This window comes from Rhinoraja longicauda, chromosome 36 (genome assembly GCF_053455715.1).
Source record: "Rhinoraja longicauda isolate Sanriku21f chromosome 36, sRhiLon1.1, whole genome shotgun sequence".
NCBI classification, from domain to species: domain Eukaryota; kingdom Metazoa; phylum Chordata; class Chondrichthyes; order Rajiformes; family Arhynchobatidae; genus Rhinoraja; species Rhinoraja longicauda.
In genome coordinates this window covers 16,578,789-16,602,494 of record NC_135988.1, presented here as the reverse complement: position 1 = coordinate 16,602,494, position 23,706 = coordinate 16,578,789, and the positions used below count along the sequence as shown (strand labels likewise).

The 23,706-nt window shown below is 49.5% G+C and overlaps 1 protein-coding gene across 2 annotated transcripts in view; it reads right to left on the bottom strand.

The window, feature by feature from the left end:
* Positions 1 to 2,398: 2,398 nt before the first annotated feature.
* The window catches only part of LOC144610461 (F-box/WD repeat-containing protein 1A-like), a 35,153-nt gene continuing 13,845 nt past the window's right edge, over positions 2,399 to 23,706 (bottom strand). For both annotated transcript variants that reach the window (XM_078429187.1, XM_078429188.1), the window contains 10 exons: positions 20,519 to 20,705; positions 19,565 to 19,661; positions 17,517 to 17,654; positions 16,378 to 16,496; positions 15,053 to 15,302; positions 13,186 to 13,304; positions 10,583 to 10,693; positions 8,536 to 8,614; positions 6,607 to 6,794; positions 2,399 to 4,439 (listed from right to left, as the gene is read on the bottom strand). In XM_078429187.1, coding sequence (XP_078285313.1) covers positions 6,633 to 6,794; positions 8,536 to 8,614; positions 10,583 to 10,693; positions 13,186 to 13,304; positions 15,053 to 15,302; positions 16,378 to 16,496; positions 17,517 to 17,654; positions 19,565 to 19,661; positions 20,519 to 20,705 — 1,262 coding nt within the window. In that variant the 3' untranslated portion in view covers positions 2,399 to 4,439; positions 6,607 to 6,632. The remainder of the gene's footprint in view (positions 4,440 to 6,606; positions 6,795 to 8,535; positions 8,615 to 10,582; positions 10,694 to 13,185; positions 13,305 to 15,052; positions 15,303 to 16,377; positions 16,497 to 17,516; positions 17,655 to 19,564; positions 19,662 to 20,518; positions 20,706 to 23,706) is intronic.

Below are 23,706 nucleotides of genomic sequence, written 5' to 3'. Positions count from 1 at the left end.
AGCTGCACGCCCTCAATAGCAAGAATATCCTTCCTCAAATTTGGAGACCAAAACTGCACACAGTACTCCAGGTGCGGTCTCACCAGGGCCCGGTACAACTGTAGAAGGACCTCTTTGCTCCTATACTCAACTCCTCTTGTTATGAAGGCCAACATTCCATTGGCTTTCTTCACTGCCTGTTGTACCTGCATGCTTCCTTTCAGTGACTGATGCACTAGGACACCCAGATCTCGTTGAACATCCCCTCTTCCTAACTTGACACCATTCAGATAATAATCTGCCTTTCTATTCTTACTTCCAAAGTGAATAACCTCACACTTATCTACATTAAACTGCATCTGCCATGTATCCGCCCACTCACACAACCTGTCCAAGTCACCCTGCAGCCTTATTGCATCTTCCTCACAATTCACACTACCCCCCAGCTTAGTATCATCTGCAAATTTGCTAATGGTACTTTTAATCCCTTCATCTAAGTCATTAATGTATATCGTAAATAGCTGGGGTCCCAGCACCGAACCTTGCGGTACCCCACTGGTCACTGCCTGCCATTCCGAAAGGGACCCATTTATCCCCACTCTTTGCTTTCTGTCTGTCAACCAATTTTCTATCCATGTCAGTACCCTACCCCCAATACCATGTGCTCTAATTTTGCCCACTAATCTCCTATGTCGGACCTTGTCGAAGGCTTTCTGAAAGTCGAGGTACACCACATCCACTGACTCTCCCCTGTCAATTTTCCTAGTTACATCCTCAAAAAATTCCAGTAGATTTGTCAAGCATGATTTCCCCTTCGTAAATTCATGCTGACTCGGAATGATCCTGTTACCGCTATCCAAATGCTCAGCAATTTCGTCTTTTATAATTGACTCCAGCATCTTCCCCACCACTGATGTCAGACTAACTGGTCTATAATTACCCGTGCTGGTTTGTAGGTTAATTGGCCCTTCTGTAAACTGCCCCCTATTGTGCAGGGAGTGGATGGGAAAGCAGGATAAACAGAACTGGTGTGAATGGCAGATCGATGGTTGGCCTAGAATTGGTGGGCCGAACAGCCGTTTACATACTGTATCTCTAAACTAAACTGCCTGAAAATACACAGGGGGACAGGTTGAACGACTCCCTTATTCTTAAACTGTGGCCCCTGGTTCTGGACTCCCCCCAACATTGGGAACATGTTTCCTGCCTCTAACGTGTTCAACCCCTTAATAATCTTATACGTTTCGATAAGATCCCCTCTCATCCTTCTAAATTCCAGTGTATACAAGCCTAGCCGCTCCAGTCTTTCAACATATGACAGTCCCGCCATTCCGGGAATTAACCTAGTAAACCTACGCTGCACGCCCTCAATAGCAAGAATATCCTTCCTCAAATTTGGAGACCAAAACTGCACACAGTACTCCAGGTGCGGTCCCACTAGGGCCCTGTACAACTGCAGAAGGAGTTCTTCTCCTATCACTTATGAACATATTATGAACTTATAAATAAATAAAATGCAATGAGTTACGATGTAAAATTCACTTTACTGACAGTCGAAGATCAGAAACCTTTCAAAGAGAATGGATGCTGCATAGTTGAACAATGAATGAGAAGGAATGGCAGTCCTTGACACGCTGGGCCAAATGATGGCCGGAAATAAATCCTTTGAGGTCAACTTTGTTTAAAAAGTGATTCCAAATAAGATGGGAAGCATTTGTTTTCTGAGGGTTATTGAGTTTGACATTGTAAAGGAATCAAGTGTGATCAGAAGAGATGATTCATTAACCCCCATGTTATAGAAATGGGACAAGGTCATTTGGTTTCCTGCAAAATTTAATTCACTTGACCCTCTCTCCCATCAGGCAAAAGGTACAGAAGTGTGAAAATGCACACCTCCAGATTCAGGGGCCGTTTCTTCCCAGCTGTTATCAGGCAACTGAACCATCCCAACCCAACCAGAGAGCTTTGCTGAACTACTATCCACCTCATTGGTGACCCTCGGACTAGCCTTGATCGGACTTTGCTGGCTTTACCTTGAGACCCGAAACGTCACCCATTCCTTCTCTCCCGAGATGCTGCCTGACCCGCTGAGTTACTCCAGCATTTTGTGTTTACCTTCGATTTTACTCTACACAGGTCTACAGAACTTAAGGATTTGAACAACAACGAGGGTGCAGAAAAGCTTGATAGGATTGGATACTGAGCAAAGGATTTCAGTCGCAGGGTGAAATCAAGTCTGCGTTCTTCGATGCGGAGAGGGTTGACAGGGGTGTCCAATCCATTGTCTTGACCGATTGATTAAAGGTCCCTTCGTGTCGCTCCTGGCAATGTATGACAAACCCAGACCAAAGTTTCAAAGTGCTGTCTAAAAAAATAATAATAATAAATTTGGACATTTGATATCCTTGCAAGTCGGGGGAATGATAAATCGCAATTTAATCACAAACCACATCTCTTCAAGAATGCATTTTTTTTGTTTTTAAAAAGACTACATAAATAATCCACCGAACAAAATAAGAAAATGTAGAAAAATAGCACAGCTCACTACCAAAGCCACAGTCAAGGAACGAGGAGAGGAGTTGTAACTCAAAATGAAATCAAAGCCGGGCCGTGGAGGGGCACCGTGAGGACAAACGCAGGCGCTGCTTGACGGGTCGGAGGGACCTTGTCCGGGGCACAGGGGGTCGGTAGCTCGCCACCTCGTGGGAACCGGGTGATGGTGGAACGTTCAGAGGAGAACAGGGTCCCAGCAGCAACTCTGGTTGGTCCGAGCCACAGGAGGGGTCCTCCATGCTCCGCTGCTTTTGTCACTGCGGTGGTCTCACACCATCACGGTGTTCTCTACGGACAACCAAAGGCTCTTCCTCCAGCCCAGCTCACCACAGAGATGCTGGAACCCCAGGCGTGGGGGTGAGCGGATCTCAGGCGCCACCTTGTCCATGCGCTGGAGGTGCACGCTGATATTGTCAGCCACCCCCAGTTCTTCGTGCTTGAGCTGGTCGCCAGCCACACTGACCCGACAGTGTTAAGTCAATGGGGGGGGGGGGTTGCAGGCGAGACGTGTAGCAGTGGCAGAACTGGCAACCCAACGCGTTCTCCCAGAACACGGACCCATCCTCACGAGACGCTGCCGATGTCTCAACGTCAAGAGGTTTGTTGACACCCGAAAGAAAAACTGCTTAAAATAAACCAACATAAAAGGTGCTATACCGTACACAAACTGTACAAAAGTAACTTCAATTGCACATTGGTTTCAATCAACACAATAGCTCCTCACTCGGAAGGGAGGTGATGGCATACAACTATACAACATCATTGATGGGGACTGAAACAGCACTCTGACTGGGTCTCCACACTCTTGTCTTTGATCAGTTCGCCTGTTTCCAGTGTACTGGCTCCTGCTCGGTGTACGTGCCCGCGTACGGGCCAGTCTGTGGGCAATGGGTCATGCAGGAGTCCCCCCTCCCTCCCTCTCTCGTCAGGGCAGAGTGGAGCTTCCAGGTCTGCCAGTCAAACTGCAGTCCGAGTCCAAACCGCAGCGCTTTCCGTCCGAGCCACAAAGGACCCGGTTCTCAAAGGAAATCCCCGACCTCATCCTGGGACCCCCGAGGTTCGGTGGCGACCGGCGCCCGTCCTGCCCGCAGTCTCTGTACCTGGCGTGGCTTCCGCCAGGTGGACAACATCTCCATTCTGAGAGAACACAACGACAATGGTGGACGCTCCACCAGCCGGACACACGCGCTGCTCTGTGCGCGCTGCAGGAATCTCGTTGTGGGGAGAGGGAACGACCCCTTCCAGTCCAGGCTCCTTGCTGCACAGCACCACCGCAGCGGCCGAGGAGGTTTGTCTGCGTTCGCCCTGGGAGACGGTGGTGGGGGGGGGGAAGAGACGTGGCCAGAACGTGACACTTCAGATGGGTTCACCCTCCTCCGTCACCCTCCACCTCACTCCAGGGGCCCAGAGGGACTGAGGTCAACCTCTGGGATCTTCTGTCCTGTGGAGATCGGTGCAATCCAGGATCTTCATCAGAGACCAGAGGGAAGAGGATGGGCACGGTGGGGAAAGGTGCAACAACACACACACTTGGTCACCGAGGCGCACGCAGTCACTGATCGCCAGGGGCCATGTCGACATTTCCCTTCACAAAGTCTGTTGCTGCTTCGCCTTCTGCCCTTGAAAGTCCCTTCAAGTTTTCAGTCCCTACAAATGTTCAAAATTAACTGGGGTTGGGCTGTTAATCGCGATGGATGTGGAGAGAGAGAGTTCGTTCAGTGATGCGATGATGGATGTGTGTGGCAGGGGTGGCGACGGGTTCCCCTCTCGCTCAGACGCTCGCACTCTTCACTCAAAGCACCAAGGCCGCTCTGCCCCGCCAACCCCTTCAATGCAATCGCTTCATTATGGATGTGTGGCTCAGGTTTGTATATTCTCTGTCGAAAGGCTGGAATTCCTTCAGGCATCTAGAGAGAAAGAGAGAGACAGAGAGAAACGATCATGCTCAACACAGAGTGAAAGTGGAGAGGCCGAAGTGCCGGGTGTGATGCCACCAGTCAATATTCAAATCTCAAACCATGATGGAAACATAGAAAATAGGCGCAGGAGTAGGCCATTCGGCCCTTCGAGCCAGCACCGCCATTCAATATGATCATGGCTGATCATCCAGAATCAGTACCCCATTCCTGCTTTGGAAAGAAAACAGCAGGTGCTGGTTTAAATCGAAGGTAGACACAAAATGCTGGAGTAACTCAGCGGGTCAGGCAGCATCTCTGGAGAGAAGGAATGGTGACGAAGAAGGGTCTCGCCCGAAACAACACCCATTCCATCTCTCCACAGATGCTGCCTGACCCACTGAGTTACTCCAGCATTTTGTGTCTACCCTGTTCCTGCTTTCTCCTCATATCCTTTGATTCCGTTCGCCCTACCAGCTAAATCTAACTCTCTCTTGAAAACATCCAGAGAATTGGCCTCCACTGCCTTCTGCGGCAGAGAATTCCAGATTCACAACTCGCTGTCTGAAAAAGTTTTTCCTCATCTCAATAGACAATAGGAGTAGGCCATTTGGCCCTTCGAGCCAGCAACGCCATTCAATGTGATCATGGCTGATCATTCACAATCAGTACCCCGTTCCTGCCTTCTCCCCATACCCTCTGACTCCGCTATCTTTAAGAGCTCTATCTAGCTCTCTCTTGAATGCATCCAGAGAATTGGCCTCCACTGCCTTCTGAGGCAGGGAATTCCACAGATTCACAACTCTCTGACTCTCAGTCCTGATGGTTCTGTTGCCTTGCTAACATGTCTGCTTTTCATCGAAGAGGGTGCAAAGTTTCTAAAGTGTGGCCCAGAGGATGAAATTTTGACTTTATGGACAACAAATGGACAAGAGCTTAGCGTTTCGTTTACTAAGCACTCACTGCAGATACAGAGACAAACTCAAATGAAAATAGTTGCTGGATTTCTGTATGTTCACCAGTGTGGGAAGCTTGGACCGCCGGGTAGGGAAGGGCATCGGGAACATTGGCCACATCGTGATGGAGATGGTGCTGGGGTGGGGGATAGGTAGAAACATAGAAAACAGGTGCAGGAGTAGGCCATTCGGCCCTTCGAGCCTGCACCGCCATTCAATGTGATCATGGCTGATCATCCGGAATCAGTACCCTATTACTGGTTTCTCCCAATATCCCTTGATTCCGTTAGCCCCAAGAGCTATATCCAGCTCTCTCTTGAATACATCCGGTGAATTGGCCCCCACTGCCTTCTGTGGCAGAGAATTCCAGAGAATTAGGCGAGGGTTGAGTTTGTGTCAGCATGTCGCTCTGTGAAAGGGTGGGGGGTTTGATCTCGGAATCACCAGCTCAGCTGTTAGGAACAGGGGACGTACAACGAGATCTAGGTGTCCTAGTGCATCAGTCACTGAAAGGAAGCATGCAGGTACAGCAGGCAGTGAAGAAAGCCAATGGAATGTTGGCCTTCATAACAAGAGGAGTTGAGTATAGGAGCAAATAGGTCCTTCTGCAGTTGTACAGGGCCCTAGTGAGACCGCACCTGCAGTACTGTGTGCAGTTTTGTTCTCCAAATTTGAGGAAGGATATTCTTGCTATTGAGGGCATGCAGCGTAGGTTTACTAGGTTAATTCCCGGAATGGCGGGACTGTCGTATGTTGAAAGACTGGAGCGACTAGGTTTGTATACACTGGAATTTAGAAGGATGAGAGGAGATCTAATCGAAACGTATAAGATTATTAAGGGGTTGGACACGTTAGAGGCAGGAAACATGTTCCCAATGTTGGGGGAGTCCAGAACAAGGGGCCACAGTTTAAGAATAAGGGGTAGGCCATTTAGAACTGAGATGAGGAAAAAGGTTTTCAGTCAGAGAGTTGTGAATCTGTGGAATTCTCTGCCTCAGAAGGCAGTGGAGGCCAATTCTCTGAATGCATTCAAGAGAGAGCTGGATAGAGCTCTTAAGGATAGCGGAGTCAGGGGGTATGGGGAACGGGGTACTGATTGTGAATGATCAGCCATGATCACATTGAATGGCGGTGCTGCCTCGAAGGGCCGAATGGCCTACTCCTGCACCTATTGTCTATTGTCTATTGAATCAGAGGGAGGCTGTGCAGCCGACAGTGCTTACCGTGACTGGTCCACCGGTCGCTCCACCTATCTGGACACGTAGGTGTAGGTACGCGGCGCTGCCAGCGAACCGTCCCCCTGCTCCGACGGCACGTTCAAGAAATCCCAGATCAAGATGGTGTCGTCGTGGGAGCTGCTGACAATCTGGAACTCGTCAAACTGGAGCCGGAACACTCGCCCGGAATGCTCCTGGTGGCCGGAGAGACGGACATTACACAGACGTTCAAACCCAGGCCTGACTCCCATGAGGGGGGGGGGGGGATACTTGCCCACCTTCCCTTACAGAACCTCGGTTCAATCCCGAACCCGGTGCTTCCTGTGTGGAGTTTGCATGTTCTCCCCTTGACCATGTGGGTTTCCTCTGGGCGCGACAGTTTCCTCCCACATCGTAAAGACGTGCGAAGACAGACACAAACAGCTGGAGCAACTCAGCGGGTCAGACCGCATCTCTGGAGAAAATGGGTGACGTTTCGGGACAAACCCCTTCTCGATCCGTATTCTTTCTCTCCAGTGATGCGACCTACATACCAAAGATGTGCCAGTTGTTTGGTGTGGCAAATCGTCTCTAAAATGGCTGAGCGGTTGAATCTGGGGTAGTGCAGATGGGAATGTGGAGAGTGAATCTGTGGGAATGTTGATGGGAATGGGATTAGTATAGGATTGGTGAGTTTGAGCACTTGGTGGTGTATGACTCTATAACCCACTATCAAGGCCATTTCTTGCCTCTCCAGCGGGAAACCAGCAACCACCTGTTAATTAATCTGAGGGCATCATGTTCAAATATGGTTACCTCTGGTCACTTCAGATGGTGTAACCTCTCATTCAACCTGAGTGAAAATTGTTCCCTTTCAATCCCAATGAGTTACTGTGTCTCGAGGAGACTACTCCCTCTCGGTCTCACTGCAGTTCTGTTGCGGAGACAGGTTTGCAGACTGAATATGTGTCCGCAAATTCTTAGCTCCAAGGCAGAAGGTCCAGCATGGAAGGGAGACACAAGGAACTGCAGATGCTGGAATATTGATTACAACACAAAGTGCTGGAGGAACTCAGTAGGTCAGCATCTGTGGAGGGAACTGAACAGTTGGCATTTCGGGTCGGAATCCTTCTCTAGTACTCTATCTCCATGTCCCTCAGGTTGGCCGACTTGGGGCTACTCACTATCCCGCGGTCTAGGCTTAAGCTCAGGGGTGACCGTGCTTTTGCTGTTGCAGCTCCTAGACTGTGGAACAGCATCCCTCTCCCCATCAGAACTGCCTTTAAGTCCAGGCTCAAAACCTATTTCTACTCCCTAGCGTTTGAGGCCCTCTGAGGGGGCGCTGTGAACTGTTTATGTATGTGCTGTTATGTTTTGTGCGCCATTGTATGTTCGTTTCTTAGTACCTGAAATGATGTACAGCACTTTGGTCAACGTGGGTTGTTTTTAAATGTGCTATACAAATAAAATTGACTTGACTAGTATGAAATGGTTGGTTTCTTTCCTGTTAAGTCAGTTCATGGCTCCTTTGTTGGGAAGTTTAGTTTAGTTTAGAGATACAGCGTGGAAACAGGCCATTCAGCCCACCGAGTCCTTCCGACCAGCGATCCCCGCACACTAACACTATCCTACACACACTTGGGACAATTTACAATTATACCAAGCCAATTAACCTACAACCTGTACGTCTTTGAAGTGTGGGAGGAAACCGAAGATCTCGGAGAAAACCTACGCAGGTTACGGGGAGAACGTACAAACTCCGTACAGACAGCACCTGTATTCGGGATGGAACCCGGGTCTCCGGCGTTGCAAGCACTGTACGGCAGCGACTCTGCCGCTGCGCCACCGTGCCAAGGTGGGGTGGTGCTTAAGGAGGTAAGCTGGAGGTGCAGCTGGGCCTAGTGTTCAGTGGGTCAGAGGGGGTGCCCCGTGCCCAGGGGGAGCGTGGGATCTTACCACAAGGGTCCGCAGGCAGAGGGTCCCGGCTGGCGATCGCGGGTCCAGTGCAGCCACCAGGTCCCACACCTTGATTTTGCTGTGAAGCGAGAGAGGAGAGACAACGGTCACATTCACAGGCCGTCGCTGCGGACTCTGACCAGGCACCACCCCAGGACTGAACTCCACCCACACTGGCAGTAACCCCCTGCCCCAAAACCCCACTCACGCTGGCAGGAACTCTGACCAGGCACCAACCCCCCCCCACCTCCCATCCCTAGAACTGAACTCCACCCACACTGGCAGGAACCCAGACCAGGTTGTAAAGCCCCAAACACTGAACCCACTGGTTTGTGGATGGCTGCCCAGTAACGCAGTGGTTGGGATCACAGCACTGCTCATTCTGGTATTTTCCTCTTATTTGGGCAGACTGGAGTGCTGTGTTGTTGCTGCTACTGTCTCTGTGAAATGAGGGCCTCCCTCAGTCAATGGGAAACTGCAGCCCCCTTCCACCCCCCCACCCCCACCTTGAGCAGAACTACGCCTCAGGAACCATTGCTGGGGCCATTGGCGTTTGTGGATCATATTAACGACTTAGACGAGAATGTGCGCGGCAAGTAAGCTTGCGGACGACACGGAGGTGGGAGGTACTGTGGATAGCAAAGAGAGTTATTGAAAATGACAGCATGGTCTTGATCAGTTGGGCAAGTGGGCTGAGGAATGGTTGATGGAGTTTAATGGCGATACGTGAGAGGTGTGGAATTTTTGGAAGTCAAACAAGGGTAGGACCTTCACAGTGGATAGTGGTGCCTCTAGGGGTGTTGTGGAGCAGAGGGATCTAGGACTGCAGATACACAGTTCCATTAACGCGGCATCACAGGTAGATGGGGGTGGTCAGGGTGGTTTTTGAAACATTGGCCGCCATCGGTCAGGGTAACGAGTACAGAAGTTGGGATGTTACATTACAGTTGTGCAAGACGTTGGTGAGGCTGCATTTGGAGTACTGTGTCCAGTTTTGGTCACCCTGCTGCCATAGGAAGGATATCGTTAAGCCGTGAAGAGTACACAAAGATTTACAAGGACGTTGCCAGGACTTGAGGGCTTGCGCTACAAGGAGAGGTTGGACAGGCTCAGATGTTATTGTCTGGAGCGCAGGAGGCTGAGGGGTGATCTTATAGAGGTGTATCAAATCATGAAGGAAATAGACAGGGTGAATGCAGTCTTTTACCAGGACAGGGAAATCAAGAACCAAAGGACATAAGTTTGTGAGGGGAAAGATTTATTAGAATAAATAGCGTGAGGGACAACTTTTTCATGCAGGTGGTGGGTGTATGGAACGAGCTGCCAGAGGAGGTAGTTGAGGCATGTATTATAATACCATTTAAAACATATTTGGACAAGCAGATGGATAAGAAAGGCTTTGAGGGATATGGGGCAAATGTGAGGTGGGACTGGAATATATGGGGCACCTTGGTCAGCATGGGCAAGTTGGGCCGAAAGGCCAGATTTCTTGCTGTATGATTCTGTAAGAAATGTGGCCGTTATCCCACTACAGGAGCTCCTCAGCTTCCGACGGGGCTCCGCTCCGAGAAACCCATCGGAAACCGAAGGTATTGTGAATCTGTGGAATTCACTGCCTCAGAAGGCAGTGGAGGCCAATTCTCCGAATGCATTAAAGAGAGAGCTGGATAGAGCTCTTAAGGATAGCGGAGTCAGGGGGTATGGGGAGAAGGCAGGAACGGGGTACTGATTGAGAATGTTCAGCCATGATCACATTGAATGGCGGTGCTGGCTCGAAGGGCCGAAAAGGCCTCCTCCTGCACCTATTGTCTGTTGTAAGTGGAAATGTATGGTAATGCACGCGATCACGTGGCCGGAAACGAGCGTCGGCGCGCTACGGTTTGCACCATCGCAAAGTCGGACTATCGTAAGTCGAAACATGGTAAGCCGGGGAGCACCTGGACTGCTTTGAGAACACGGCAAGTCATTTAGTTTCCTGCCTCATAACCCTCAGCACATTCTCAAAGCAGCCGTGTGGCTGCCAGGTGCTGTGGGAGGTTGTGCTCACCCATCGTAGGCTCCGCTGACGATACGTTTGTTGTCGAAGCGGATGCAGCGGACGAGTTCCTCGTGGCCCTCCAGCACACGCAGACACGCCCCGCACTCAATGTCCCACAGCCTGCAGCGGCAAGACGACAGTGCAAGGTCAACGCCCTAGTTACTGCAGGGATACCGCACGCCCCACCGCGCCCACCACCCAACAGTCCTTGTCACACAATGCTGGAGTAACTCAGCAGGTCGGGCAGCATCTCGGGAGAGAAGGAATGGGTGACGTTTCGGGTCTTCAGTCTGAAGAAGGGTCTCGACCCGAAACGTCACCCATTCCTTCTCTCCCGAGATGCTGCCCGACCTGCTGAGTTACTCCAGCATTTTGTGAATAAATACCTTCGATTTGTACCAGCATCTGCAGTTATCTTCTTATAGTCCTTGTCACACCGTACCCTTCCATATCTCCCACTCACTCCCACTCCCCGACTCTCGGTCTCAAGAAGGGTCCCGACTCGAAACGTCACCCATTCCTTGTCCAGAGATGCTGCCTGACCCACTGAGTTACCCCAGCATATTGTGTCCATCCATTCACGCTAGTTCTGTTGTCCTACTTTCGCATCCACTCTACATGCGAGGGGGCAATTTTTAGAGGTCTTCGGGATGTGGGAGGAATCCGGAGCAAACCCACGAGGCCACCGGGAGAACGTGCAAAGCCCACACAGAGACAGCGCCCAAGGTCAGGATCAAACCCTGGTCTCTGCCGCTGAGCAGCAGCCCCACCTGCTGCGCCACCCCGAACACTTTCCAAACTTTGACTGTAGGCTACTCTCAAGAGATTGCTGCAGCTGCCACTTCTGTTAAACGGCAAGACGTGGCTGCAAATTCCTCCTTGACTTCAGGAGGTGAAGCAGTACAGATACCCCGGTACCTGCAGTAGAGTTGGTTGAAAGCTTCAAATTCCTAGAAAGAATTATCACCAACAATTTGGCCTGGACCAGTCACATCGCAGCTATGGCCAAGAAAGCCCACTAGCGCCTCTACTTCCTTAGAAGGCTTGGGAAGTTCGGTACGTCCCCTCCAACCCTCACCAACTTTTACTGATGCATCGTGGAAAGCATTTTATTGGGATGCATCACAGCCTACTTTCGGAACAAGACCGCAAGAAATTGGGACAGTTGTGGACGTAGCCTAGCCCAACACACAAACCAACCTGGTCTGAAGTAGGGCCTCGACCCGAAACATCATCCATTCCTTCTCTCCAGAGATGGTGCCTGTCCCGCTGAGTTACTCCAGCTTTTTGTGTCTATCTTCCCTTCCATTGACTCCATCTACACTTCACGATGCCTCAGGCAACTGAACCATTGTACCAACAACTAGAGAATAGTCCTGACTGACCATCTACCTCATTGGTGCCCCTCAGACTATCTTTACTCAAAGTTTATTTTGCACTAAATGTTGTACCTTTTATCCTTTATCTGTGCAATGTGGACAGCTTAACTCCAATCAGGTACAGTCTTTTCTCTGCCTGGATAGCATGCAAACAAAAGCTTTTGACTGCCCCTCGGTATGCGAGAACAATAAACTAAACTTAGCCGTTACTCAGGAAAACGGCCGTGGGCTTAATGCATCTGGAAATGCTGCTCCTTCGGAAGAAGGGCTCAAGATGAGACCAATCCGAGTCCCTACTGTCCCCTCAGCTGTATATAATCACCGCCACCGCCATTACGGGAAGAGTGCTCATCTGAGGTTCACAACAAATCTTCTCCCTCGTTCAGCATCATCGAAAGTAGCTGTCTGACCACCGTCACTTTGCCAATATTTTGAGTTGCACCAGGAATCATTAAATGGCAAGCTTCCATTTTGGCATCAGAATGGCATTTCTGCCAGAAATAAACACAGCAATTGAAGATGTGTAGGAAAAAAACCTGAAGATGCTGGTTTAAATCGAATATAGACACAGTAACTCAGCAGGTCAGGCAGCATCTCGGGAGAGAAGGAATGGGTGTCTACTGCAATTGAAGATGTTGTGACTGCCAATTTGGAGATGCATGCCTATGGGAATTGTTATCAAAGGGACACCTGTGGATATAATGCAGGCCGAGCACCTGGGGGCAGTGCAGAGGGAGTGCTGCATTGCTCAAGATGGATGCTAATGGGAATAGCTGTACAAGCAGCTTCTACTGATGCATCGTATTGGAATGCTTTAGATAGTCTGAGGGGCATCAATGAGGTAGATGGTCGGTCATGACTATTCTCTAGTTGGTTCAGTTGCCTGATAACAGCTGGGAAGAAACTACCCCTGAATCTGGATGTGTGCGTTATTAAACATCTGCACCGCTTGCCTGATGGGAGAGGGGAGACGAGGAAGTGAGACTGGACATTGATTATGTTGATGTTATGCCTTGCTGAGGCAGCGTGAAGTGTTGATGGAGTCAATGGAAGGGAAGATAGGCACAAGATGCTGGAGTAAGTCAGCGGGTCAGGCAGCATCTTTTAGAGAGAAGGAATGGGTGACGTTTCGGGTCGAGACCTTACTTCCGACCAGGCTGGTTTGTGTAATGGTCTGGGCTACGTACGGACTAGGGTTTGCAATAAATACCCAACGTTGACAAGAGGACTCACCGGATGGTATTATCAGAGGAGCCGCTGACCACCAGCCGGTCTCGGTACTGCAGGCACGCGATGCCTCGCTTGTGTCCGTTCAGCGTGCGGACAAACTCGCAGGATCCAGTGTTCCACACCTAGTGCGGGTAGTGGGAGGGAATGGACGGAGATGCGTTATCATCGTACACAACACGCAACCAGACTTCTGAAAGTGGATTAATGGAGACACCCAAGCAGCTGGGATCCAGGCAGATGATTCAGGAGTATGGCTGCACGTACCACCGGACTTAAGAACAGTTTCTACCATCAGGCCATCAGGCTTCTAAACTCATAAACACATTTCACATCATATATGTTGATTATTTTTAATATTGTCTTTGAACCTATTTTTAATATTGTCTTTTTACCTTACTAATGTCATTTTTAAAATCTTATTTATCCTTGGAATATTACTGCTGAGGTGACCCGTTGTCTTGTCAAATACATTTCATTGTACCGTTGACACTGTTCTAATCTACATATGACAAATAAAATTTATTATTATTATTATATAAACCTCTTGATGCACAAGGAACAAAAGGAGCAACAAGGCCCGGGTTAGCCGCGGGAGACAGTGGAAAATTAAGGTGACAACCAGAGGCGATCCATTTGTGATTGTTTTATTATTCAGATAGTTGGCAGTATTTAAAGTGGAGGTGGAACAATGTTTGAAAGATCAGGTAGTTGTGAACTAAGGGGAACTGGCAGAGAGGAAGTGAGAGGGGCAGATGGGCGGCATGGTGGCGTAGTGGTAGAGTTACTGCCTTACAGTTAGAGACAAATCAGAAGAATGGGTCCCAACCTGAAATGTCACCCATCAATCTTTTCCAGAAATGCTGCCTGTCCCACTGAATTACTCCAGCACTTTGTCTTTAACTACTCATTTGACTCATTATTATCGTTCAGGAAGGAAACTGGTCAACTTCCCTGGACTGTGGAGATGTAATGTGTGGGGAGGAACTACAGATGCTGGTTTAAACCGAAGATAGACACAAAAAGCTGGAGTAACTCAGTGAGTCAGGCAACATCTCTGGAGAAAAGGAATCGGTGACGTTTCGGGTCAAGACCTTTCTTCAGACTGCTTCTTTCTGAAGAAGGGGCTCGATCCGAAATGTCATCTTCCCTGGATTGGGGTATCTGCGATAGCAATACACAAACATCTGGAAAACCATTCAAGTAAAGGTCAATTACTGCTGAGCAGTAGATCATAAGAGATAGGAGCAGAATTAGGCCATTTGGCCCATCAATTCTACTTCACCATTCAATCATGGCTGATATCTCTCCCTTCTAACCCCAATCTCCTTGCCCCCCCCTGGTGGGGGTCCCTCTGCGCAGGGATTCTGCCCCTCTCCATCGGGGACCTGGGGTGGAGGGTATTGCACCGAGGATTCCTTTGCTACCCGTTCCTCGCGCGGTTCACAGACTCGTCAGCCGCCTGCCCCTTTTCCGGGGTTACGTCCGTGCCCGGGTGGTGTTGGAGGGACCACGCGCTGCCCACGGGCACCCTGGGGGATTTCCGGGACCGCTGGGCACCGCAGGCGGGCGGATGCATCCTGGATGGGGATTGTAATATAATTGTATAATAGTTTCAATTGGTATATTTGTTTGTATTGTACTCTGGTGGTGGGGTCTGTTTTTGGTTTTATTGTACTGTATATATTATTTTAATATTTGAATAAATATTTTTGATTTAAACCCCGCCCCAATCTCCTGCCTTCTCCCCATAACCCCTGGCACCTGTACCAATCGAGAATCTATCCATCCGTGCCTTGGAACTAGAAACAGAACTAGGTGACTAAAGCAAAGCCGGTAAGAGGGCAGCAGGGCGAGCGGGAATGGATCTTACTTTGATGGTCCGGTCCCCTGAAGCGGACACGATGTACTTATCGTCAAAGTCCACCACGTTGACGGCAGCGCGGTGGCCCACGAGGACGCGGCGCAGGGTGATGTCCGTGGAGGTGCTCATGTCCCACACGGCGATCGAGCGGTCCTTGGAGCAGGTCACCATCATGCCGTTGGTGAAGCGCAGGTGCAGCACGGCCTCGCAGTGATGGATCAACGTGTTCAGCATTTCCCCAGTGTTCACCTCCCACACCCTGCAATGGGCCAGACAAAGCAACAGGTCCACCCAACGTCAGAGCCTTGACATACAGAGCGGAAACCAGCCCGGAGCTACCGAGACTGGGTCATCAAGAGAAGGGCCACAACTTGGCCACACAGCCACTACAGGGTACTAGGTTACCTGCTGCTCTTCAACCCCGGCAGATAGGATTAGTTTGTTGAATATTCAAAATAAACTTTATTCAGAGTAAAAAATAAAATTTACGAGGATGTTGCCAGGACTAGAAGGAGTGAGCTATAGAGAGAGGTTGAGTAGGCTGGGTCTTCATTCTATGGAGCGTAGGAGGATGATGGGAGATCTTAGACAATAGACAATAGGTGCAGGAGGAGGCCATTTAGCTCTTCAAGCCAGCACCGCCATTCAATCTGATCTTATAGAAGTATACAAAATCATGAGAGGAATAGATCGGGTAGCTGCACACACTCTTTTACCCAATCGAGGACCAGAGACCATAGGTCAAGGTGAAGGGGAAAAGATTTAATTGGAATCTGAGGGGTAACTTTTCCACACAGAGGGTGGTGGGTGTATGGAACAAGCTGCCAGAGGAGGTAGTTGAGGCTGTGCCTATCCAGTTAACTGTTAAGAAACAGTTGGACAGGTACACGGATGGGACAGGTTTGGAGGGCTCTGGACCATGCGCAGGCAAGTGGGACTAGGGTAGCTGGGGCATTGTTGACCTGTGTGGGCGAGTTGGGCCGTAGAGCCTGTTTGCACACTGTATCACTCTATGACTCTATATACAATTCGGGAACTGTGCAAAAATTCTTCCGACATTTTCGGAGGCTGGACAAACATTTAATGTGCCGTAACATAGTGTTTACCAATTTTACCCCACACCCTTGCCACTCATGTGGCACCCTGGGATTATATCCCTTCCCTTATTGCAGGGGCGTCTCCACCACAGCCTGCCTGACCAGAGCTCTTCACCTGTCAGACCCCCAGACTGGGTTCCCAGGGAGGGGGGGGCTGTCCACGATCGCTACACAGCCAGGATGGTTTATCCATCAATGTGTCAACTCCCCACTGTGTAACCCAGCAGCCACACGTACCGCACCGTGGAGTCAGACGAGCCAGTGATGATGACTTTATCATCGTACTGTAAACAGAGCACTGAGCCAGTGTGGCCGGTCAGGACATTCTTACACTCCAGCGTGTTCTTGTCCCAGATCTGGGGGGAGTGAAAGGCAAACACCGTGTGAACAGTCATGCAATTGAACGTTGTTTCTGGCATTCCCATTCCTCAGCAACCCAAGGTCACCAGTCCCCGATCCAGGTCCCACGACCCCAGCAACCGGCCAGCCCTCCCCCCGCCCCCAAGCGACCAGCCCCTGTCTCCCCCCCCCCCGAGACCCCACTCCAACCCAGCAACCGGCCCGAAACATCACTTATTCCTTCTCTCCAGAGATGCTGTCTGACCCGCTGAGTTACTCCAGCGTTCCGTGTCCATCTTTGGCTTAAACCGGCACCGGCAGCGACTTCCTATGCAGACCGTGACATGTCAGAGGCACACCCCCCACAATGAACTACACTCTGCAGGTCAATAGACAATAGACAATAGGTGCAGGAGGAGGCCATTCAGCCCTTCGAGCCAGCACCGCCATTCAATGCGATCATGGCTGATCACTCTCAATCAGTACCCCGTTCCTGCCTTCTCCCCATACCCCCTCACTCCGCTATCCTTAAGAGCTCTATCCAGCTCTCTCTTGAAAGCATCCAATGAACTGGCCTCCACTGCCTTCTGAGGCAGAGAATTCCACACCTTCACCACTCTCTGACTGAAAAAGTTCTTCCTCATCTCCGTTCTAAATGGCCTACCCCTTATTCTTAAACTGTGGCCCCTGCAGGACCTATACATCAGGAGGTGCAGATCCAGAGCCAGCAACATTATGGGGGACCCCTACCACCCCAGCAACGGACTGTTCCAGCTGCTATGGTCAGGCAAACGCTTCCGCTGTCACGCTGTGAAAACAGAGAGGATGAGACCGAGTTTCTTCCCACAGGCCATCAGGACTGTTAACTATTATATCTCCAGGGACTACATTTTTTTCTGTATTAATTTTTATTTTTATGCTGCAATTGTAATTTTTTGCACAATCCGCAGGCTTTGCCACTTTCATTTCACTGCACATTGTGTATGTGTATTTGACAAATAAACTTGACTTGACTTGAATAACGTTCTCTCGCTCACCTTGATAGTGTTGTCACGCAGACCACTGATAATTTTCTGGTCATCATACTGTAAACAATAGACTCCTTTGCTGGTTTCACTGTGGCAGTGGATCCGCTGTAAACCATGATGCCCACACCTCCAGTTGGATTCAATGGTCTGAAAAAGAAACCGGCCGTCAGTGTTTCTCAACCTCTTCCATTCCCATTTGCCTTACATCAACATTAGAAGCTAGAAGAGCCCAACCCAGGAGCAGGCCTCTTCGGCCCACAATGTCTCTGCCGTACATGACCACCCTTTACCTGCCTGCACAAAATCCTCGTCCCTCTATTCCCTGCACATCTATGTGCCTATTCAAAATTCAGTTAAATGCAAACACCGTATCTTCCCAGCCCTGTCAGCACGTTCCAGGCATTAGCCAGGCACACTCTGCTGCAGAGTATGCTTGTCCTGTCAGGGAGAGATCATCTCACGCGAAGAAAGTTGAAGCTGCTCTTAATGACAGCTGCAGATGTATCACTGGCTGCCTAAAACCAACGCATGTGGACAGCCTGCATGTCGTGGCCGGTATGGCTCCATCAGGAATCCGTGGATCAGTTGCCGGTAGAACTGGACACCCGCCATCCCCATCTCTTAGACAATAGACAATAGGTGCAGGAGGAGGCCATTCGGCCCTTCGAGCCAGCACCACCATTCAATGTGATCATGGCTGATCATTCTCAATCAGTACCCCGTTCCTGCCTTCTCCCCATACCCCCTGACTCCACTATCCTTAAGAGCTCTATCTAGCTCTCTCTGAGTGATCAGCCATGATCGCATTGAATAGCGGTGCTGGCTCGAAGGGCTGAATGGCCTACTCCTGCACCTATTGTCTATTGTCTTGAATGCATTCAGAGAATTGGCCTCCACTGCCTTCTGAGGCAGAGAATTCCACAGATTCACAACTCTCTGACTGAAAAAGTTTTTCCTCATCTCCATTCTAAATGGCCTACCCCTTATTCTTAAACTGTGGCCCCTGGTTCTGGACTCCCCCCAACATTGGGAACATGTTTCCTGCCTCTAAAGTGTCCAACCCCTTAATAATCTTATATGTTTCGATAAGATCCCCTCTCATCCTTCTAAATTCCAGTGAATACAAGCCTAGTCGCTCCAGTCTTTCAACATATGACAGTCCCGCCATTCCGGGAATGAACCTAGTAAACCTACGCTGCATGCCCTCAGCATCACCCAGCCCCAAACCGCCTGAAGTTGAGGAAGAGCTTCCTTCACACAGCCTCTGTCACAGACTCCTCAAGCAACCATATGAGCCTTGTGGAAGACCTGGAAGTCCCTCAAGAGGCTTCGTACAGGGATGGGTCGATGCAAGACCAATATGAGCAAATGGGGCTATGCAGATGTGGCAGACACAGGATGTGAATGTGGAACATCTGTACAATCCATGCCACACCTACTAAGATGGCCACTTCTTGGTGAACAATGCTGCCTGGGAGATCTAGCGGTGGCAAACGAGAAGGCAGGCTGTCCACTGTGTAAGAGCCTGGCCCAACATTTGAAACATAGATGATGGACACAAGAGAACAAAGCATTAACCACCCACTGTGTACATCTCCTTTAAATTTTGCCACTCTCACCTCAAAGCTACGCCCTCTAGTATTTGATATGTTATCCTGGGAAAGAGGTTCTGACTGTTCATCCTATCCATGCTTCATAAATGTACACACATCTATCAAATCTCCCCGCAACCAAAGCCATTCACAATTCTCACCTCTTCAATCCCATCCTCGGTTTTTGTCTTTTCATCTCTGGCCTTTGTCTAACCAGCTGCTTATCAAAACCCACCTCACCTGTATCCAACACCTATTATTTGCTAGGCTTTGTCCTGCCCTTCCAGCTTCCCCCCCCTCCCCCCAACCAATCTAAAGAAGGGTCCTGACCCAAAACGTCACCTGTCCATGTTCTCCAGAGATGTTGGCTGCATGCAATTTGTTTGCTTTCAACCTTTGATTTGCATTTAACAGATCGGCTTTTCCTCAGCAATCAATGTCTGGAGAGGAAACTATGGCTCTTACCTCTATATCTTGTATAATCTGTGGGTACAGGGATCTGTAGAAGCAATCTGGAGGCAAAATACCATCAGAGGGCTTGTTTTTGAACAGGTACTGGATCCTGTGGATAAAACAAAGACTTTCAGCATTAGTTCACAAACCATCTTATCTTCAAGCTTACTCTTAACAAAAAGTTACGAGAAAATTTTCACTTTGGGACCATCTGAGTTTTGTAAATTGGGAACGGAATTCACATCACACATGTGTGTAGGAAAGAACTGCAGATGCTGGTTTAAATCAAAGGTAGACACAAAATGCTGGAGTAACTCAGCAGGTCAGGCAGCATCTCTGGAGAGAAGGAATGGGTGACGTTTCAGATCGAGAACCTTCTTCAGCATTTTGTGTCGACGTTCACATCACACATTTGCTGAGAGATTAGTTTACAGATACAACATGGAAATAGGCCCTTCAGCCCACTGAGTCCATCGATCACCCGTTCACACTGGTTCTATGTTATCCCACTTTCACACGCGTTCCGACACACTAGGTAGTATAAGAAAATAACTGCAGATGCTGGTACAATATCAAAGGTATTTATTCACAGAATGCTGGAGTAACTCAGCAGGTCAGGCAGCATCTCGGGAGAGAAGGAATGGGTAACGTTTCGGGTCGAGACCCTTCTTCAGACACACTAGGGGTGATTTGCAGAGGCCAATTAACGTATAAACCCGCACGTCTTTGGGTCGTGGGAGGAAACTGGAACACCCGGCGGAAACCCACACGGGCACAGGGAGAACATGCAACGTTCACGCAGACAGCACCCGTGGTCAGGATCGAACCTGGGTCTCTGGTGCTGTGAGGCAGCAGCTCTTGGTGGTAGGTGGTGATGTTGGAGGTAGGAGGTGATGTTGGAGCCACCAGGGTAAGTGACGAGCGCTGTTCTGTTTGTAAACGCCACGCACTACAAGCGCTCCTTACCATCCCCTCCGCTCCGAAAGCCCCTTCCAGAGGGTATCCGTGCGCACCATCCGCTCCATCAGTTTCTTCCAGAGCATCCCATCGGAGATGACCCGATACCATTCCTTGCACACCAGCTCCGCGGCGCAGAGTGAGCGGGCATCCAGGAACGACAGGATGTTCTCCGCAATGTGATCCAGACCGCGGGCTACACACACAAACACACACACAACACAGCTCGTTACACAAGAAAAGTGCGACCGATCATCATCATTCATGTTCGTAAGTCCCCCTGTGAAGCTGTCTCAAGGACACCAAGTCGATACCAGTGGCAAACAGATATTGAGGCCAGTGCTCCCCAGGGATAACGATCAGACAGCCTTTATTAATCAGAGCGCAGGAAAAATAAAAGCATCCAGCAGGTACTATCACAACGTTTAAGAACCATTTAGACAGGTACATGGATAGGATAGGTTTGGAGGGATATGGGCCAAATGCAGGCAAGTGGGACTAGTGTAGATGGGACATGGTGTACATAGGTCAGTGTGGGCAGGTTGGGCCGGTTGCCACGCTGTGTGACTCTGCGCCTCTGTGACTAAGTGGAAGGAATGCGTGACGTTTCGCGTCGAGACTCTTCTTCAGGCTGATGTCAGGGGAGGGGGCGGGACAAAGATAGGATGTAGTAGAAAGCAGGAAGACTAGTGGGAGAACTGGGAAGGGGAGGGGAAAGAGAGAGACAGTGGAACTACCTCACGTTAGAGAAGTCAATATTCATACCGCTGGGGTGTAAACTGCCCAAGCGAAATATGAGGTGCTGTTCCTCCAATTTGCGCTGGGCCTCACTCTGACAATGGAGGAGGCCCAGGCCAGAAAGGCCAGACTGGGAGTGGGAGGGGGAGTTGAAGTGCTGAGCCACCGGGAGATCAGGTTGGTTAAGGCGGACTGAGTGGAGGCGTTGAGTGAAACGATCGCCGAGCCTGCGCTTGGTCTCGCCGATGTAGAGAAGTTGACATCTGGAACAGCGGATACAGTAGGTGAGGTTGGAGGAGGTGCAGGTGAAACTCTGCCTCACCTGGAAAGAGTTTTGGGTCCTTGGATGGAGTCGAGGGGGGAGGTAAAGGGACAGGTGTTACATCTCCTGCGGTTGCAGGGGAAAGTACCTGGGGAGGGGGTGGTTTGGGTGGGAAGAGGTCCTGCTTAGACTGACTGTGCTTCAAAGACGGAGAAACATAAACATAGAAAATAGGTGCAGTAGTAGGCCATTCGGCCCTTCGAGCCTGCACCGCCATTCAATATGAACATGGCTGATCATCCAGCTCAGTAACCTGTACCTGCCTTCTCTCCATACCCCCTGATCCCTTTAGCAAAAAGGGCCACATCTAACTCCCTCTTAAATACAGCCAATGAACTGGCCTCAACTACCTTCTGTGGCAGAGAATTCCACAGACTCACCACTCTCTGTGTGAAGAAATGTTTTCTCATCTCGGTCCTAAAAGACTTCCCCCTTATCCTTAAGCTGTGACCCCTGATTCTGGACTCCCCCAACATCGGGAACAATCTTCCCGCATCTAGCCTCTCCAACCCCTTAAGAATTTTATATGTTTCTATAAGATCCCCCCTCAGTCTTCTAAATTCCAGCGAGTACAAGCCTAGTCTATCCAGTCTTTCTTCATATGAAAGTCCCGCCATCCCAGGGATCAATCTAGTGAACCTTCTCTGTACTCCCTCTAAGGCAAGAACGTCTTTCCTGTAAAGGCCGAGCAGGAATATTGTGCCGCAGATGTAGATGTGAGGAGACGTTTTTAAATCTCATAAGACTAGTCGAGAGTGTGATGTGATCAGTAAAACAAGTGGGGACCCAGCAGTGCAGTCCCCTGCTGTTGCCAATGCTGATCTGAACAAATATTCTAGAACAGTCTGTCTGTTCAGGGTCACACTATTCTTTTTGGGAACTTGCTGTATTTCTTGCATTACACAGATGACTACAAAGTACCTCTTCTCTGATCCAGACATGTTGAAAGGGATGCAGCAAACATCCCAAGGTTACTCTGCACATCTATGCTGTAAAGAAATGGTAAACTTTCCTTTTTTATTTTTAAAAATACCACTGTTTGCTCACTTTTATTTCACAAAATGCTGGAGTAACTCAGCAGGTCAGGCAGCAGCATATCAGGAGAGAAGGAATGTTTGCTCACTGGGTTGTTTCCATTCACTGGTGATGCTGCTGCTGTTATCTGTATTTCTCTCGACATTCACCATCCCACCCCCCCCCCCACCTCATGTTTTCCCATACATTATTCATTTGCAATATCCACTGCTAAATTCTGGCCATTTCGATATCTAAGCCAACAACCAGGAAGAAAGACATCCAACAATACTTAAGATATCTGCAAAAAGACTCGACACAGATTCGGCAAATTGAAAACAGAAAATGCTCAATGTGCCCTTTGTTCTGATGGAACAACACAGTTTGGCACCGCAACAGGCCCTTCGGCCCACACTGTCCGTGCTGAACATGACGCAAAATTAAACTAATCTCCTCTGCATGCACGTGACCCATATCCATGTGCATGTGCAATTCCTAAAGCCTCTTTAACACCATTACTGTGTCTGGTTCCACCACAGGTACAGCGGGCAGTGAAGAAAGCCAATGGAATGTTGGCCTTCATAACAAGAGGAGTTGAGTATAGGAGCAAAGAGGTCCTTCTGCAGTTGTACAGGGCCCTAGTGAGACCGCACCTGGAGTACTGTGTGCAGTTTTGGTCTCCAAATTTGAGGAAGGATATTCTTGCTATTGAGGGCGTGCAGCATAGGTATACTAGGGTAATTCCCGGAATGGCGGGACTGTCATATGTTGAAAGACTGGAGCGACTAGGTTTGTATACACTGGAATTTAGAACGATGAGAGGGGATCTTATCGAAACGTATAAGATTATTAAGGGGTTGGACATGTTAGAGGCAGGAAACATGTTCCCAATGTTGGGGGAGTCCAGAACCAGGGGCCACAGTTTAAGAATAAGGGGTAGGCCATTTAGAACAGAGATGAGGAAAAACTTTTTTAGTCAGAGTTGTGAATCTGTGGAATTCTCTGCCTCAGAGGGCAGTGGAGGCCAATTCTCCGAATACATTCAAGAGAGAGCTAGATAGAGCTCTTAAGGATAGCGGAGTCAGGGGGTATGGGGAGAAAGCAGGAACGGGGTACTGATTGA